General features: G+C 56.0%; 1 protein-coding gene and 1 long non-coding RNA gene across 4 annotated transcripts in view; one reads left to right on the plus strand and one right to left on the minus strand.

Moving 5' to 3' along the window:
* The window catches only part of ADORA1 (adenosine A1 receptor), an 83,454-nt gene that overhangs the window by 49,052 nt on the left and 17,594 nt on the right, over positions 1–16,808 (minus strand). For 2 of the 3 annotated variants that reach the window (XM_086693722.1, XM_086693721.1), the window contains exon 3: positions 159–2,123. The exons of the other annotated variant lie outside the window; for it this stretch is intronic. In XM_086693722.1, coding sequence (XP_086549848.1) covers positions 1,484–2,123 — 640 coding nt within the window. In that variant the 3' untranslated portion in view covers positions 159–1,483. Of the gene's footprint in view, positions 1–158; positions 2,124–16,808 lie in introns of those variants that run through there. 3 annotated transcript variants of the gene reach the window in all.
* On the plus strand, positions 7,179–8,978 carry LOC147572529 (uncharacterized). The gene is made up of 3 exons (XR_015245787.1): positions 7,179–7,366; positions 8,032–8,153; positions 8,484–8,978. It is a non-coding gene; the product is annotated as an uncharacterized LOC147572529 (long non-coding RNA).

Raw genomic sequence — 16,808 nt, forward strand, 5'->3', positions numbered from 1 at the left:
TCTTCTCTGGAACCCTCCTTGCTCTGAACGCCTCCGTATCTCCCCTCTCCCTGCTTCCTCCCCATCCCCACCCCCCCCCATTGCTCCTCTGTGCTGAGGTTGTCTATTGCCTTCAGATGGTTGGGGGGTGTGGTGGGTAGCCAGGGGTGTGCTCTCCATCAAGGTTCACAGTCTTTTATTAGTCAGGTGCCCCTCCTTGGGAGCCAGGGAACATCCTACCTCTGAGAAAGGGAAGGGCCCGGACTCAAGGCCTGGAGTTGCTGTCCACGCTCAGAACCCTGCCCCCCTCCCTCCACACACGGGGTGCCCGAGTTTGGCAGAGGGTGGACCCTTCCCCAGATGCTCTAAAGCCTAGACTGTGCAACAGAGCCCCAAGCCCCTGAAAACTGTGCTAGATGCCAGGGATACTGAGGGTATCTAAGTGCCAGCAAGACCTCCCCTCCCTTACTCTCAGGACTGTGGTCTCCCCCGGCCTGTTCCAGCCTGGTCCATGGCATCCCAGGAGTGCCCAACCTCAGCACTTTCCCCTGGTCCCCTCCTCCCCAGGCAGGCAGAATGCGCCCTCATGTTGGCACGTCTGGGGCTCTCCTCTCCATCTGGCCCAGAAAGAGCAGAGATGGATGTCAGGGGAGTCCAGGCCATCACCAGGGGCTAGTGGAGCTGGTTGGCCCAGATGACGGGTACCCTCGAGGCTCCACCTTGGGACACTCAGGGCAAGAACAATGGCTCAGTGCTGCCACCTGGTGGCTGCATGAGGCCTGCACATCAACTCTACACCAGCTCCAGGGGGCTTGGAGCCTCTACCCAGGGTCCGGGGGTTGGTGGAGAATAAAACAAAGGTTGGGGGTGATTTCTGGATCCGCCGTTTCTGCTTCTCCCAGATATAAACCTGGGCTCCCCAGGGCAAGGAGGGCAGGTACCCTGACGCCCAGCAAAGCTGGGAGCTCAGGGTCCCGGGAGGCTGGGACGGAGGCTCCTTGATTCCCGCCCCTCCATGGCTCTGCCACCTTCTCCTACAGAACAGGAGAGAAAGCAGGGCCATGAAGCCCAGTTTCTTTCTCTCCATCCACGTTGGAAGGGATCCTCTCCTTTCCTTAGGCTTGGTCCCAGGGTTGCATGACCACCACCAGAGATAAGCAGGCTCCCCTAACTGCCATGGGAGCCCAAGCTTGCCCTCCAGCCCACGTGGCCCCTTTGCAGCCTCAGTCTCCCCAGGTCAGTCCAGCCTGAAGCACCGGGCTGCCTGTGGGATGGTCACACAGGTGGGGAGTTTCAAGCCACTTTCCTCCTCCCCTCAGGTTACCTGGCTCCTTCCCCATCCATGGACGGCCCCCCCCCCCCGCCAAACCTCCTCCAGAACCCAAGGTGCAGGGCACCCACACCCCACAGCCCCGCCAGAAAGGCTCAGGGAGTGGGACCGGTGGGGAGGTGGGACTGGGCTGAGATGCCCCTGATGGGGGCAGGCAGACGCAGTAGGTGGAGTCTAGTCTTGGGGCCCTTCTTCCGGGGGGTCCTCATCAACAGGGGGTGCGGGCCGACAGCGGAAATGGTCATTCCAAATCTTAAGGAAGGTGACCCGGAACTTCTGGATGCGGAAGGCATAGACGATGGGGTTCATGGCTGAGTTGCCATGTGTGAGGAAGATGGCGACGTAGATGAGGATGCTGGGCTTCCGGCAGGAAGGGCAGAAGAGGGTGATGCAATTAAGGATGTGCAGGGGCAGCCAGCTGAGGGCGAAGAGGAAGAGGATGAGGGCCAGCGACTTGGCGATCTTCAGCTCCTTCCCATAGTACTTCTGTGGGTCGCCAGAGGAGGCCGACACCTTCTTGTTGAGCTGTTTGCGGATCAGGTAGAAGACCTCCAGGTAGATAAGGACCATGAGCAGCAGTGGGGGCAGCACCCAGACGAAGAAGTTGAAGTAGACCATGTACTCCATGCTGATGACCCTCTCAAACTCGCACTCAATCACGGGCTCACCCTCGCTGCCGTTGGCCGCCCAGGCCCGCTCCACCTCCCCCAGCTTGTTCCAGCCGAACAGGGGTGTCAGGCCCACCACGAAGGAGAGGATCCAGCAGCCGGCGATGGCCACCGCCGCCCTCCGGGGAGTCACCACCGTCTTGTACCTGGGGAAGGGGAGGGCAGAGTGTGAGTCCCCCCCACTCTCACCAGGCTCCATCAGCCCCTACGGGGCCCCAAAAGGAGGCTCCCGCCCCAGCCAGGACCCAGTGAGTGGGGAGGTGCCGGTCTTTGGCTAGAGGTCCGAGTCTCCAGGATCCAAGATTTGGGCCAGAGCTTACAATGCACTGGTGCATCTCACCTGCAGAGGGTGAGAAGCCTGGTTAGCAGAAAAATCATAACAAACTAAAAAACCAAGATTAAAAATCAGGACAGAAAACAACAAAGGACCTCCCGGAAGAGTTTTAATAAAATCACCAAAGTCAAAATCAATCACGTGTGCTCGGCACGTCCCCGTTGGTCACCTCTCGTCACTGTTTCACGACAGCCCTCGCGGGGTAGGAAAGCACCGGACGAATGAGTGCCCATCTGACAGACGAGGAAACTGAGGTTCCAAGCAATCACGTGATCCGCCCAAGTCCACATGGAAGGTGGTGGCACTTTCCTGTGCTTCCTCACACACGTCTACACTGACCAAAAACAGCCAGAGGGTTGAAGAATCACTCTTCCCCTTGGGCCAGCTGACTCAACTGTCGAAAAAAGCCTTCCACACCTCCCTCCTGTTGGCCCTGCCCCTTACCTCCCTACCGGTGCCCCCATCTCCCCTTCCATGCTTACCTCCCCTTTCCCCTTCCAATCACTGTCCATGCGTATCTCCTGAGGGCTTGAGCTCAAGCACCATCTCTGTCCCCCAAGCTAATGGAGAATTATTCTCGGGAAAGATAACTGATGGTCATTGAGCATTCGCTGCAAACAAGGCACATGAATGCATGCATGCATGGGTGCACTTGCTCCACAGATGGGGTGCTTTCTGTGCCAAGCGCCGGTCTCTGTGCTTGGTATTAGGTAAAGGACCCTGGCCTCTCCACAGCTCACATTTTGGGCAAAGAGACAGCCAACATGGAAATAAATACACAAGACAATTACAGGTTGCCGTATGTCCTTTGAAGGAAATGAACAGATTATGTCAGGGGATAGAGCTTTCCAGCCTTTTCTGTGTCATGACACACAGAGAAAATGAGAACATCTGGATGACACGGAAAACGGACGAGGCTGCCCATGGGCGGTGACGGCGCCCCCCACCGAGGGCAGAGAGTTTCAGCATCCTGGGAGCTCCCCTCTTCCCTTTAAACCAATCCAGCCAGTAACCAGCATGTCTTCTGCCCACACACCGCCCTGGAGTGAGTGCCAGGGGCTGGGGCCTGCCCGGCTCTGTGCCGAGAAGCTGGCTCAGCGCAGCAACTTGCCCTGTTGTTATTTTCCAATGCAGCCTCTGAGATGGATGGAGTGCCCTCCTGAGCATCTAAACAGCTCCTGAGACCCACAGGGGTGGAACAGGAGGCCTCCCTAGGACTCCATTTGCTTCTGTCCTGTGCCTGCAGAATCCGTGGCTTTCTTCTTCACGGCGATGATACTTAAGGTCCCTCTCACCCTGGACACCTCTCCAAGCACCAAAGCCCCCTGCTCTGTGAAGGTTTATAGGGATGGGAAGGGGAACGATTGGGGGGGAGGGAGAAACCAGATCCCCTCACCCCATCTAGAGAGCAAGCACTAGAAGGGACTTTGGGAACCTCAGTTCCAATCTCCTTATCGTTCCAATGGGAGAAATGGGGACCCTGGATGACTCTGACACCTTCAGTGTGGTGCCCCCTCCCCTACTCTGATCATAGGGTCCTCGTGTCCCCGGAGCACCCAGACACCTTGAAGGCACCCAGTTCGCTTGTGCCTCCTTAAGTTTTCTTACACATAATCCTTGCTATCTTGCTGCAACTGAAGCCCATTCCCACCTCTTGGACCGCCAGCAGGATGGCCAGCCTGGTGCACACACTGAAAGTCAGAGACTGGAATTTGCAGCCTACTAGATCAACCCTTTCTCTGTAAAATGAGACAGTGGACCCCACTTCAGAGGGTAAGGACAGACGAAATAACATAAGGGAAGTAGTCTGTGAACACCCCACCAATGCTCCTGTGCCTGAGCTCCTACCCCTCGAAGCCCCTAGAAACGCTCCCACTTGGAAAACCTCCAGTGTCTCTAGACGTTCAGCAAAACACAGCCTAACGCTCTGCAGATATCTGGCTCCGGGCTCGTTACTGATGATCTGGAAGTGCTCCCCACACATCCCATGGTGAAAGAAGCTCTAGATGAGTCTAGGGAGCAAGACCAAAGGAGCACGGACCGTTCTGCCGGGAGAGAAGGCTGACATTGCCATGGCTGCCGCGAGGTTGGGGGAAGCGGGTTTCCAGGGTGAGCCTCAGCAGGACCAAATGGGGCTGCGGCTGTGGAAGGCTGGGGGCCAGGCACCCCCGCTTCTGACCCCACCATCGCGGCCCATCGCACATCCAATTTATATCCACTTATCGTTTACAGAGCCCTGTACATTCACGTCTCAGGTGATCCCCACAACCACCCTGGGAATGCAGCACGTAATGGGATTACCATTTCACAGATTAGGAACTCCAGGCCCGGAAACGGCCGATAACTTATCAGGGTCTCGTGACTCTGAGACCAGTTCTCCTTCGGGGCACCAGGCTCCCTACGGGTCACTTAGATACAGGCTGACTGGCAGAGTGGCAATGCCCCTTTCCTACGAGCTTTAAAATGGGAACATCTGGACCCTGTCCAAAGAGGGTCTGCCCAGAGAAACGGGGATGGACAAGGTGACCTCATGTTGTCATCTAGCCTGGGGACTGGGGGGACGGGGGGGCGGGGGGCACCCAGGACCCACACCCGGGCAATGATGACCCACTGAGAGAGGAGGTGGGTACGGACAGTAACCCAGGTGCGAGAGAGGGAGGACGCAACTTCTCACTAGAGGCGCCCACACTCCTTCTCCCCTCACCCTTCCTGACTGTCTGGAGCCCCGGGGTTAAAGCTTTCCTGGGGCTCCTCCAGGGCCAGGTCCCAGCAGACCTGCCGCTTAGGGTATCAGTTCTCATCTGTTTTTCTTGCTATTTTCTCCATGGTGGGAAAGGGCTGGACCCAGGACCTTAGCTGAAGTGGGGCGGGCTCTCACAGGAAGGGCTGTGTCCCAGGGCCAGGGAGAAACTCACCTCTCCCCACACGTGGGAAAGAGAAACAGAGGCTGCAAGTCCTGGGGCGCACATGGGGTGGGGCAAGTTGAATGTTCTCCAATGCTTGGGGCTATCCCTCCCAACTTGGGGCCTGAGGCCACACCACCCCCGCGGCTGTGTTGGGAACTAGCCAGACAGACGGCTGTCCTCAGGAGCGTGCAGTCTCAGATAGACATGGGGGAGGGGCGGCGGCGGGGGAGCAAACTTTGGAGACGTCAAAACACAGGGCAGGCAGCACCTTCCGGACGTCATTGAAGGCACCAGCCCCATCACCTCCAGTATCTCCCTCACAGTGCTGAAAATCCCACCATTGGTGAGATAGATCCCTTTGGGTTAAGAATTGGCCTCTATGGGTATGATTTTTAAAAGCCAAGACAGCACTAACTCCAGAGTATGAATTCGCTTATGAGCCAGCACCCTCCTGATGACAGTGAAAACATGGAAAGACTGTGCACCTGGAGTAGAGGGGTGGCAGGCTCCGAGAGGGAGAGGAAGAGCTTCGGGAAAGAGGGGCAGGGGAGTTCCCATCCCTGAGCGCCGGCCCGGCTGAATGAGGAAGAATCTCCTACCACAGATGCTGCCAGAGCAAGTGTGGTTCAGAGGCGGATATAGGGGGAAGGTCTACAAATCCCACGCTCAAGAGGGCAGGGCAGAGGATGCCGTTGCCACACCCCTGCACACTCTGGCAGGGGTGCCACACGGGAAGGGGAGGTTCCGGAGGCTAAGGGAGGGGGGGCATCGAAAAAATAACAGCTAATTGATCAGTAAACATGACAAGAACAATGCCAATAGGAGCTAACACTTACTGATATTTTTCGTGGGCCAGGCCCTGACTAAAGACAGTCCTATGAGTTAGGTATTGTTATGGTTATTATTTCCATTTTTTTCAACTACAGGAACCGAGACTCCGATGATGAGACCCGTCCAAGGTCCCTCAGTCAGACAGAGGCAGAGACAGAACTTCTAAGATTCAGATCGTTCCAAGTCCAAAGCTCAGGCTGGACCCAACTCTGGCACTCCCGTAAGTTGGGGTTGAGGGGGGTTGGAGGGTGGAACCCCAGAGGGGAAGGGAGCCATGGTGAGCCTTGCCTGCTCCAGACAAGCTGCTTGGATTGAGCCGTTCTGAAGATGCCATTAGACCTGCCTGGGAGCCTCCCTCCTCCCTCCGGGTCTGACCTCTTCATAGCCCCCAGACTGGTCTGTTCATGAGCCGCCTAGATGTTTAGCGGCAGGTGTCGGGGCAACCCAGCGGGCAGGGTACCTCCCTTTGATTCACTAAACAGATACTCACTGGGCACCTTTAGGGTTCAGAAACATTGAAATATTGAAGAGAATGGGCTCTCATGAAAGTAACTTTCTCGAAGCAAGGGGACAGGAAATGGACGTAAAAAACAAATAAACAGATCATCTCAGACAGTGAAGTCAACAGGACTGCCCGAGGGAGTGAGCAGCTGCTGGGCAGAGGGGACCCTCTGAGGAGGACACGCTGAACTGAGCGCCGAACGATCACCAAGAGCCAACCAGGCAACGATGGGGGCGGTGGGGGGGGGGGGGGGGGTTGGGCAGAGCCTTCCGGCAGAAGGCACGGCCGGTCCGCTTGAAAACTACAAAAATTTGAAAACACACTAGTAATAGGCCTTAAGTGTGGAGGGCTTCATGCTGCTATAGTAAGTTGGTTTTGAAAATTATAAACAAAACAAAACAAGGTAAGGCAGGTGCAGGTGCTGAGGCCGGCCGGACGTCAAGGCACAGAGAGCAGCAAGGGAGGCCAGTGAGGGCAGGGACCAGGGCGGGTCGGTCACAGCTATGGCCAGGGACACACCTAGGGCCGGGAGGGGCACAGTAAAGGTTCTGGGGTATATTCTAAGTGCAGGGAAGCCATGGCACATAAAAGAGTAATGTCATCCAACGTCTGTTTTTAAAAGCTCCCTCGGACCGCCATGTGGAGAATGAGTTGTGGCCGGGAAAGCAAGAAAACCACAGGGAGGCTATTTTAGCCATCCAGGCAAGAGATTAGGTGGTGTTCTCTGGTCGGCACAGGGGCAGGGGACAATGGACGGCTTTAAGATGCACTTGGGAACCGAGCCAATGGGACCTGCTGCTGAGTCTGGCCGTCCAGGTGAGAGGAAGAATCATCAAGCTGATGCTCATGTTGTGATCCTGGCCACTGGGCAGAGGGAGATACCGTTTCCTAAGTCTCCCCGACCCCTGGCTCCTCCGGGGGCCCCTCCCCTTACTCTGAACCCCAGTCCTCTTGCCCACGAGGTCCGCACCGCATCGCTGGGCCCTCGCTTCTGTCCAGCTGGGGGCAGATGCTTTCTGTCCATCTCCCCTCATTCAGATCTCAGCTCAGGCGTCACTTCCTCAGAGAAGCTTCCCTGACCGCCCTGCAAGACAGCCCCCATCACCCTGTACCTCTTGCCCTGTTTAATTCCTTTTTTTTTCTTTTTTCTTTTAGAGAGAGTGAGAGAGAGTGCAAGAGTAGGGGAGAGAGAGAGAGAGAGAGAGAGAGAGAGAGAGAGAGAGAGAGAATCTCAAGCAGGCTCCACGCTCAATGCAGGGTTCCATCCCACCCCCCTGGGATGATGACCTGGGCCAAAATCAAGCCAAAATCCATCAGACACTCAGCCGACACAGGAAGTGATAAGCTCTATCAGGAAAATTAGGGCCACCCAGGCACCCCTAATTTTCCTGATAGAGCTTATCACTTCCTATCTCTCTCTCTCTCATTCTGTCTTCACATATATATACACATATATGCATTTATCATCTGTTTCTCTCCAGCAGAATGTGAGCTCCGCTCAGGACAGGGCCCTATTTTGCAGGCTCACCACCGCAACCCCGGTACCTCGAACAGCGTTCAATCATTATTTGCTGAACAAATGAATAGATACGTGTAGAAATGGGTAAGTGAATCCACACAGCCATTTATTCAATCACTTATGATTTATCCCATGATAAATAAAATTTATTCAGTGAGAAATAAAAAAGGATTTATTCAATCATCTACGATTGGTTGAGGACCTATCACAGGAGTACATCTCAGGGCACCAGAAATAAAGATTAAATGGTAGCTGCTCAGTTGGAGAAGGTCAGATAAGAAAGGCATAGCCAGAGCCCTGGAAGTAATCATAGTGCCCTGGATGAGAAAAAATCATTCCCTGGTTCATTCCCAGCTGCCCTGGGAGCTGTGGGAGCCCACTGATGAACTGGGTAACTACTGGTCTCCTGCTTAGGTCCTGGGACGTACGACCGCTCTGACGAGGGCCTCTTACGAGAGGTATGAGAAAGAGCCCCCAGGTCACCAGCCAGCCCCCAACACTTCCACGGCGGCCCAAAGCCCTGCGCTGCCCCTGCGAACCGTGGCCAGAACTAACTTCCCCAGTGTTCCAGCCTGCAGCCCGGAGAAGATGTCTCCATCTCAAGCGAAATCCTAGTGGGAGCCATGGGCGTGCCCCTCCTCATGGGTCCCGTGCCTCATGAATAGGCTCCTTTTCACAGATAAGATTACTTCCGGTCAGAGGCCCTAGCTGTGCCCAGAGGGGAGGCCTCTCCCTGCCCAGAGCCTCCGAGGGAGGATCTTCCTGCGCATGATGAGGCACTGACTTTTCGGTGGACCCTGAGAACGTGAGCAAAAACCCTCCTCAAAGCAGGCCAAAGCTCTGAAAGTCACCTGGTGATGAACAGACCACAAGACGGGGGCAGGAAAGAAGAATGTGACAGAGAAAAGAGAAGGGGGGAGACCCGAAAGATCTCTCTTTGGTGGATGGAGAACTTGCCAAACAGAGGAAGTGTTCAGGGCACTTTGTCACTGCACACACAAGACCTGGGCCTGAAGCTGGCTGTCCCCAGCCTCCCTCCTCCTTCTGCCCTGCTGTGTGTCACCAGGGGCTGAGCCCTGCAGGCTGCGTTTCCCAAGCTCCTGAGTCGGTGGGGGTCTGCGGGGGAGCACTGGAGCACCGAGGGAGGAGAGGAAAGCCAGGATCTTTCTACCCCTCTCTGTGAGTCTTATGCAGCCGTTACATCGGCTCCTTGGCCTTACCTCCCAGCGGACATGCCCACCGTGGTCCCAGCTTCCACCAGCCCCTGGGCCCCAGGACCCACCTCCTCCCTTTGTCCCTCGGCCCAGGGCTACCTTCCCGTGGCTGCTAATCTCTGGGTTACCTCGCTATCCCGTTTGGCCTCTCAGATGCTTCCTCACCTGCGGAACCAATTCCTGGCATTCAAGGCCCTCAGCCATAAACACCTCAATGATCTCTGAGTTCCCCGTTAGACCCCAGCCGCTCAGAAGTGAAGCCAGAACAGGAAGAACTGAACACAGTCATCACAGAGAACTCCCTGCCAGGGGGATGAGAGAACTGACCAGACTCTTCACAAGTATGTGTTGACTCAGAAGAGAGAGAGAGAAAGAGAGAGAGAGAGAGAGAGGGAGAGAAGCCACATGGCCGTTTTGGAAAGGGCTGAATGTGGCCTTGTTGGAAGACAGGGGTGATGAAGTGTCCTGTCAACTGTTGAGGCCAGGGAAGGTCCTCAGGTCTGGCTGTCCGTTTCCCAGTCACGTGGCCAGAGCACTGGGCCCGAGGGCTGGGGAGGGGAGCGGGGAGCTGTCAGCGTGTATCTGCAGCCCTACGGGTTGGAGAGTCGGGAACTGAACCCTCCACCTCTCCTTCCCTCTTCCTCGGTGTCTGAGAAGGAGCGAGGCTACATTGTTCGGCTCCCCTCCTTCCTGCCTCCCTTCTTATCAAGAATCTTGGCCACTTGCAACTGGAAACTTGGATCTCAAGACCAGGGAAGTAAGGCTTTCAGACTATTAAACTACTTCCTGCAGAGAAATTCTTCCTCCCAAAGGAGAACAGGAAACCAGATACAATCAAAGGTGCTGGGCACACTCCAGGGGCCAAATATTTAACAGTTACATTGCCCAGGGGAGTCTGGATCAGGGGTCATGGGCAGGGGCCAGGATGCCAGGGTCCTAGTAACCCTGCCTTGAATTTTGCTCCCTTCAGACCCTGTGGCATCAGCTACCGTGTCTGATACGAGTGTCACCAGTCCCCAAGAGGGAAATCTGTCTGATACCTCCAGGACCAGCCCAAAGGCTACAGAGAGAAGGAGCGGATGCTCTGAGCAACTTGAAAGAAAAGAGCCGGCTAAATTGATTAGGTCATTAGTGTAAATGGGCCTTGGAAATATCTCCTGGTCACTTGCTAAGGACAGATCACTCCACAGCCTGGTGGGCAGACCATCAAGTGTGCGTATGTGATTCAGAAACCAGCCGCCTCCCCACCCCTCCCCGCTAGAGATTCAGAGCCTCTCCCTTGGATCTGGGAGTGAGCAGAAAAAAACATAGCTCCTGCCCTAAAGGAACTCTCTGTCTGACAGGTAGGCACAGCCCCTGCCCAAAGGGAGCGGCCAGGGTGACGAGAGAGCAGCCCCTGCCGAAACACACAAGGCCGCAGTGCCCGGCATGAAGCCCAGGCTCACAGGCTGCACGTGTAGCTGGCATCACCAGTCCTGCCCCAGGCCTGCGTGCCACCCCACGACGCACCTCTTCTCTGTGGGCGTGCCTTCCCTGATCCTTACAGAGAGGGATCTGGATTTGTCAGAGCTGCAAAGGCGGCTGCAGGGGGTAGGGCGTAGGGAGCAGGGTTCTCTGATTCGGAGGAGGCACGTTTTCCAAGTACATCTGCCTGCTATCCTCAGTCCTTTCCCCCAGCCCAGGGTGAGTCGGAATGTTCCCGAACACACGATGCCCTGGGTGATTTTGAGATGCAGTTGCCTCCTCCCCACCCACCATGGGAAGCAGCTCTCTGACTCCCAAGGCCAGGTGTGGCCCCACATCCCAGTGACCGGGTGGCCCTGGAGAAGGAGGGGGTCTGACCTGATCAGTCAGCTCGGGGAAACCAGACCCAGACCTCGGCATTCCTGGCCATTTCCTGCTCTGAGACTTCATTCTCTCCTGCTGTCAGGTAAGGCCAGGATGGCAAAAAGACCAAGGCCAAATGGCCCCACCTGCCGAGGGTGACTTTCTGACTCATCTGGTGGGTGGGACGGAAAAACCCACCCTGTCTGCATACGGATTTAATGGCCTGTGAGTGGTTGGTGCAGCGAGGCCTTTACTGTGACGACCGTGGTGGTGAAGGGCCAAATTCCTTTTCCAGTGAAGTGGAAAGACTTGCCTCTGGGGAGAGGGACCTGATGGGATCATTTCCACAGGCCTCTCTGGCCTCTTCAGACAGTGGCCACTGACAAGAGGCAGCCAAGAATCTTCCAGTGTGTCTGGCACATCAGCGGGGCAGGGCAGGAGGGACCTGGGAACGTGCGCACCTCCCTGGGCTCGAGGGCACAGAGGGGCCCATGCTGCCTGTCCGCGTGGCAGCAACCTCAGGACCCCAAAAGAGACAGAGTCCTCCCTTGGGGTCCTTCCTTGTGGTGTGGGTCAGGAGAGAGAGGTTCCCATCCAGGCTCTGCTGGGAGTGAGCTGGTCTGGGTGAGACGCCTCCCCTTTGGGGCATCTGTGTCCTCAATCGAGATGATGTGGGACTAAGCCAGATGTCTCCCAAGCTCTGCACGGTGTGCCCCCTCTTCTGGAATGCGTTCGATCATCCTATATAGAGAGCTGAGCTTGGCGCTAACAGAAAGCGGGGCTGGAGGGGCGGGGGAGGCCTGAGACCCAAACTCCTCTCCCAGTGCGGGGAGGAGGGGCCCGAGGGCCGTGGGGGTGAGGCACCACAGTCTCCCAGAAGGGAGTTCCTCCCCTCAGCTTTCGTGTTCTAGCTATGTGCCCCACAGACAGGACGATGGGCAGTGACAAAGGCCAGAAAGAGAAGCGTGTGTGTGGGGTGAGTGAAGGAGTAAGTGAATGAATGAAGTGTGCTGCAGAGTCAGAGTTCACTCTGTTGAATGAGTTGAACAAGTTCACGCTGCGGCTCCACCAGTTAACAGCTCGTGGCCTTGAGCAAGTAACGACTGGAGCCTCAGCTCTGTCCTCGGCACAATGGCCTTCCTGAGAAGACGCCCTTTGCTGGCTCACTGTGACCGCGGGGCTGGTGCGCTAACTTGTCTAGGCCCTGGGTCAATAGTGGCAGCTGGGGCCTAGTGTTGTCACCTCACCTTATCACTTCACCACCCAGGGGACACCCCTGACTCCACTGGAAAATACGGTCAGCTCCTAAAGAGATACAAAGCAGGTTGCAGGGACACAGATTAAAAAGTTGCTGGGGCACCTGGGTGGCTCAGTGGGTTAAGCGTCCGACTTCGACTCAGGTCACGATCTCGCAGTCCGTGAGTTCGAGCCCCGCATCGGGCTCTGTGCTGACAACTCGGAGCCTGGAGCCTGCTTCTGATTCTGTGTCTCCCTCTCTCTCTGCCCCTCCCCTGTTCATGCTCTGTCTTTCTCTGTCTCAAAAATAAATAAACGTTAAAAAAAAAAAAATTTTTTTTTAAAAGTTGCTTGCTTCATTTTGGAAGACTGGCCACATGGCTTCTAGTTTCTCTTTGCAGGAGCTCTCCCACCTAACTCAACCTTGGTACAGAATTAGTCTGTGTTCCCTGATCTGCCTGGGGTGGGGAGGGGGCAGGGGAGGGTGGGAGCTTGCTCAGCCCAGCACGAAACCCCACACAGGGCCCTGGAGGAGCCATACTCCCTAGCTGGGCCCAGTAAAGCTCTCTCGGGGGAAGTGGCCCGTGTGGAGACTGCAGACAGCGGCAGGGCAGACTCAGGAGGAGCCCACGTTCTTTCTCCTTCCTCCCTTCTGAGCATCTCCTGGCCTAGAAACCACGGGATAGTCAGCATCTGCCTAAAAGCCTATGTCCATCAAGGGACCATAACGTAACCCCTGCCAGGGAGATCCCATGCAGACTCCAGAGCCTCCCAAAGGCAGTAGCCCAGCTGGGACCCAGGAGACAGGCCTTCTGCGCCGTGGCTGAGTCTGGAGTCACAGGCAATGCCTCTGCCAGACCCTCCCCAGCCTAGGAGACGGGGATGCTCGTCCTGGGGAGGCAACTGTTCCCAGGGGGCTTCCTAACGTTCAGAGCCTCTAGCCCTCTCCTCTAGAAAATATGTGACAGATGGCAGGATGTGGGAGGACAGAGAGGGCAGGGGCAATTCTCCACCTTGGAAATCTTTCCAGAGTCCACTCCCACCATCAGGCCTCCACTCCGGAGCCTCTGCTTTTGTGTCAGGAAATCCTTCCCAGGTCTAACTCCAGTCCCTTCTGCTGCCTCACCATCCAAAAGCGGGACTGCTCTTAGGACCTGGAAGGAGCTGTGTGTTCCCCCCAGGTCCTGGCCTTTCTCCCTACGGACATCCAGCTCAGTGGGGTTTGGAGCTCAAATAACAGCAGTGAGAACCCCAGCACTTTCCCACGGTTGCTGGTCGGCATCTCCCGGTGCTTTGTTTGCCGTGTATCTCACTGCACGTGTGCATTTTCACCGAGCCCCACACGGCCAAGTCCCCGGCCAGGCCCAGCCCAGACTCCAGTCCTTCCCAGTCAACAGCGCACGGGGGAGAACAGGGCAACAGCCGCTGGCCCTGAGCCCCGCCAGCCCCCCACCCTGCATTGGCTCAGGTGGCCCCCTCTATTCTGCCCCAGCCACGGAAATGAGCTGGGGGGGCCCCAGAAGCAGTGGAAGGGGGGGGCACCTGCACCCACACTCCCCCGGGTGGACTCAGGGAGGGCACAGATCCCCTTTTGCAGAACAGCACGTGGCAGGAGGTAGGATGTTGGCTCTCCTGGGTCACAGTTGGAGCCTGACGCCCTCCTCCTCCCCACATGGGACAATAAGTTGAATTCTTTGTTTTCCTCTGGAGCATAAAACCCCAAGTACCCCCAGAGCAGCACCCAGGTCTGCTTCAGTGTTGTGTCCTAGCAGCTGCCGTGGTGCCTGGCACACGGTAGGCACCCAATAATATTCGGGGAAGGAAAATGGATTCGTATAAAACGCTCAATTAAAACCAGAGAAGGCTGAAAAAGAGGGGGCAGGTGGAAGAAATAAGGAACAAATCTAATGACATAGAAAGCAATTACAAACACAGTAGATATTAATCCGACCATGTCAATAATCACTTTTTTTTTTTAATTTTTTTTCAACGTTTTTTATTTATTTTGGGGACAGAGAGAAACAGAGCATGAACGGGGGAGGGGCAGAGAGAGAGGGAGACACAGAATCCGAAACAGGCTCCAGGCTCCGAGCCATCAGCCCAGAGCCTGATGCGGGGCTCGAACTCACGGACCGCGAGATCGTGACCTGGCTGAAGTCGGACGCTTAACCGACTGCGCCACCCAGGCGCCCCAATAATCACTTTTAATGTGGATAAAGTCAGGGGCGCCCGGGCGGCTCAGTCGGTTAAGCATCCGACTCTTGATCTCGGCTCAGGTCATGGTCTCATGGTTCATGAGTTCGAGCCCCGCTTTGGTCTCTGCACTGGCAGCACAGAGCCTGCTTGGGATTCTCTGTTTCCGCCTCTCTCTTTCTCCCTCTTTTTCTCAAAATAAATAAATAAACATTGAAAAAAAAAAAAAGAAGTGTGGATAAAGTCAGAGGGAGGGTCAGAGGAAGCCTGCTCTTTCCCAGCAGACAGAAGAGCCTGCACCAAGCACACACAGATCAGGCACCTGCTATGGGATCCTCAGGATTTCATGCTTGGGTCCTGCTTCTGTCACCCAGCCCAGTACATTTAGCCACTTAATTCGATAGTTGTAGCAAGAGTCTAACCACACTTCCTTCTGCTGCAAGGCCAGCCCTTCTCCTCACTGCCAGCCCTGGGAGGAGGTGGGGCCCAGCCTGTTCTCTGCTCTGCAGGGAGCTGCCCTGCACCCCTGTCCTTTGCACAGAGCAGCCAGAGCGGCTGGCAGCGTCCCAGAGCAGGGGCCCGGCGAGGCAGCCTCTCTGAGGGCTGATCGATAAACTCATTTTCAGTCACTCCCACTTCTGCAAAGCCCTGTAAATCACTCACATCTGCTACGACCCTGGATGGCGGAATCTCACATTACGATGTGTGTGGGGGAGGAGGAAGCTTATTAAATCAAAGCCCTTTTTTTTTTTTTTTTCCATCTACCATTCACGAAAACTTCAAAGCATCGTGCTCAGAGCTGGAAAAAGAGGATGCAGAGGGCTGGCAGTAATGGGCCTTGGGGACTCAACCAGGCAAGAATCACGCAGGACACGCACTGCCGCCACAGGGGTGAGGGAGGTGGGGCTGGGGGCACCGAAGTGGCTTTCCTGATACCAATGCTGACGATCTGGGCTACTTGGAAGGTCCACCTTCGGGGGCCCCCAACATTTAAATCTTGCAGAGGCCCGACCACGTACCCCTCTCTTTCCTCTGATCTCCGCGGCTGGTACTCACATCCCTGACAGCCACACACCGGTTGGCCGGGGGGCAAGAAGTTCCAGGTTAACCCAGCCCTAGCAGGCTCTTAACAGGCATTAGAGGGCCTGCCTTTGAATGAGATTCAAACTTGCCACGTCAGCAAATTGTATCACCTCACAGAATCCTGGCTTCTGCGTCTGTAAAATGGAGCTGAGCTCTGCCGGGCCCAGCTCCCGGTGTGTCCCTTGTCACCATCTGGCATTGAGTTTTGCACACAGTCCCTCCTTCCCTCTTTTCTCAGTCATCCCGGGAGTGATTTGCCCAAGGTCGTAGAGCTGCTGACCGGAACTGGAATCGCAGCTCAGGCTGCCTCCAAAGGTGGTGTTTTGTGTTTCACACATCTGTGTTCCCGTGAGGCTGTGAGGGAAGGGAGGATAGGGACCGTAGCCTTTCATCCCTTGGTGTCCCTTGTTGTCTGAGCCTCTCAGACTATAATAGGTGTGGGTGGCAGGACCCAATGGCACTCGGCACAGTATCTGGCACAAGAGTAGCTCCCCACACCCTTGTTTGGGGAGAGGCTGACTGAGGAGCCCAGAAAAAAAGGAAAGGCATTGTCTTGTATCCTACAGGAAACAGGAACACAAGTCCCCGCCAGGTTCATCGCAAAGCCACCCGTGTGACCTGTTCCTCTTAATGGATAGCTCCCCCCACCGTGCAGACAGAAAAGAGCCAGCATGGGAGAAGAAAGGATAAAGACGCTCCCCACCTTGGCAACATGATAATGACACAGCCCGGCACCATGGCAAAGCGCTTCGCAGCCAGGGATCGTACCCGTTGCAAACAGCTTGCCAGGTTAAAAAAGAACAGACTGTTGCCATTTTACAGATTGGAAGACTGAGGCCCAGGAAGGTTCCGTGCGTGCCCAAGGCCACAGCTTGGCTGGCTAGTGTCTGAGTTGAAACTGAATCCAGGTTCCTCTGACTTGGGCCCAGTGCTCTTTGCAGGATGCACTCTCCCTGTGGGTGGCAGAGAGGTCCTCCTGAGCCCCTCACAGCACCCCCCTGCCGCCAGGACCCAGCCCAGGGCCTGCTGGGAGGCCTCTCTAGCCCGTCTCCACCACTCTCACCTCTGTGGACCTCATGGGATCATTTCCGCTGCCCTGATGCTGACAACGCCTCCAGATTTAGCTTCCCTGCGCTTGTGATTCAAGCGGCCGGGCAAACGAGCACATGCGGGCCCCGGGGCCTGA

The sequence above is a fragment of the Puma concolor genome, chromosome E4 (genome assembly GCF_028749965.1).
Source record: "Puma concolor isolate L17-30 chromosome E4, mPumCon1.1.hap2, whole genome shotgun sequence".
Classification (NCBI taxonomy): Eukaryota; Metazoa; Chordata; class Mammalia; order Carnivora; family Felidae; genus Puma; species Puma concolor.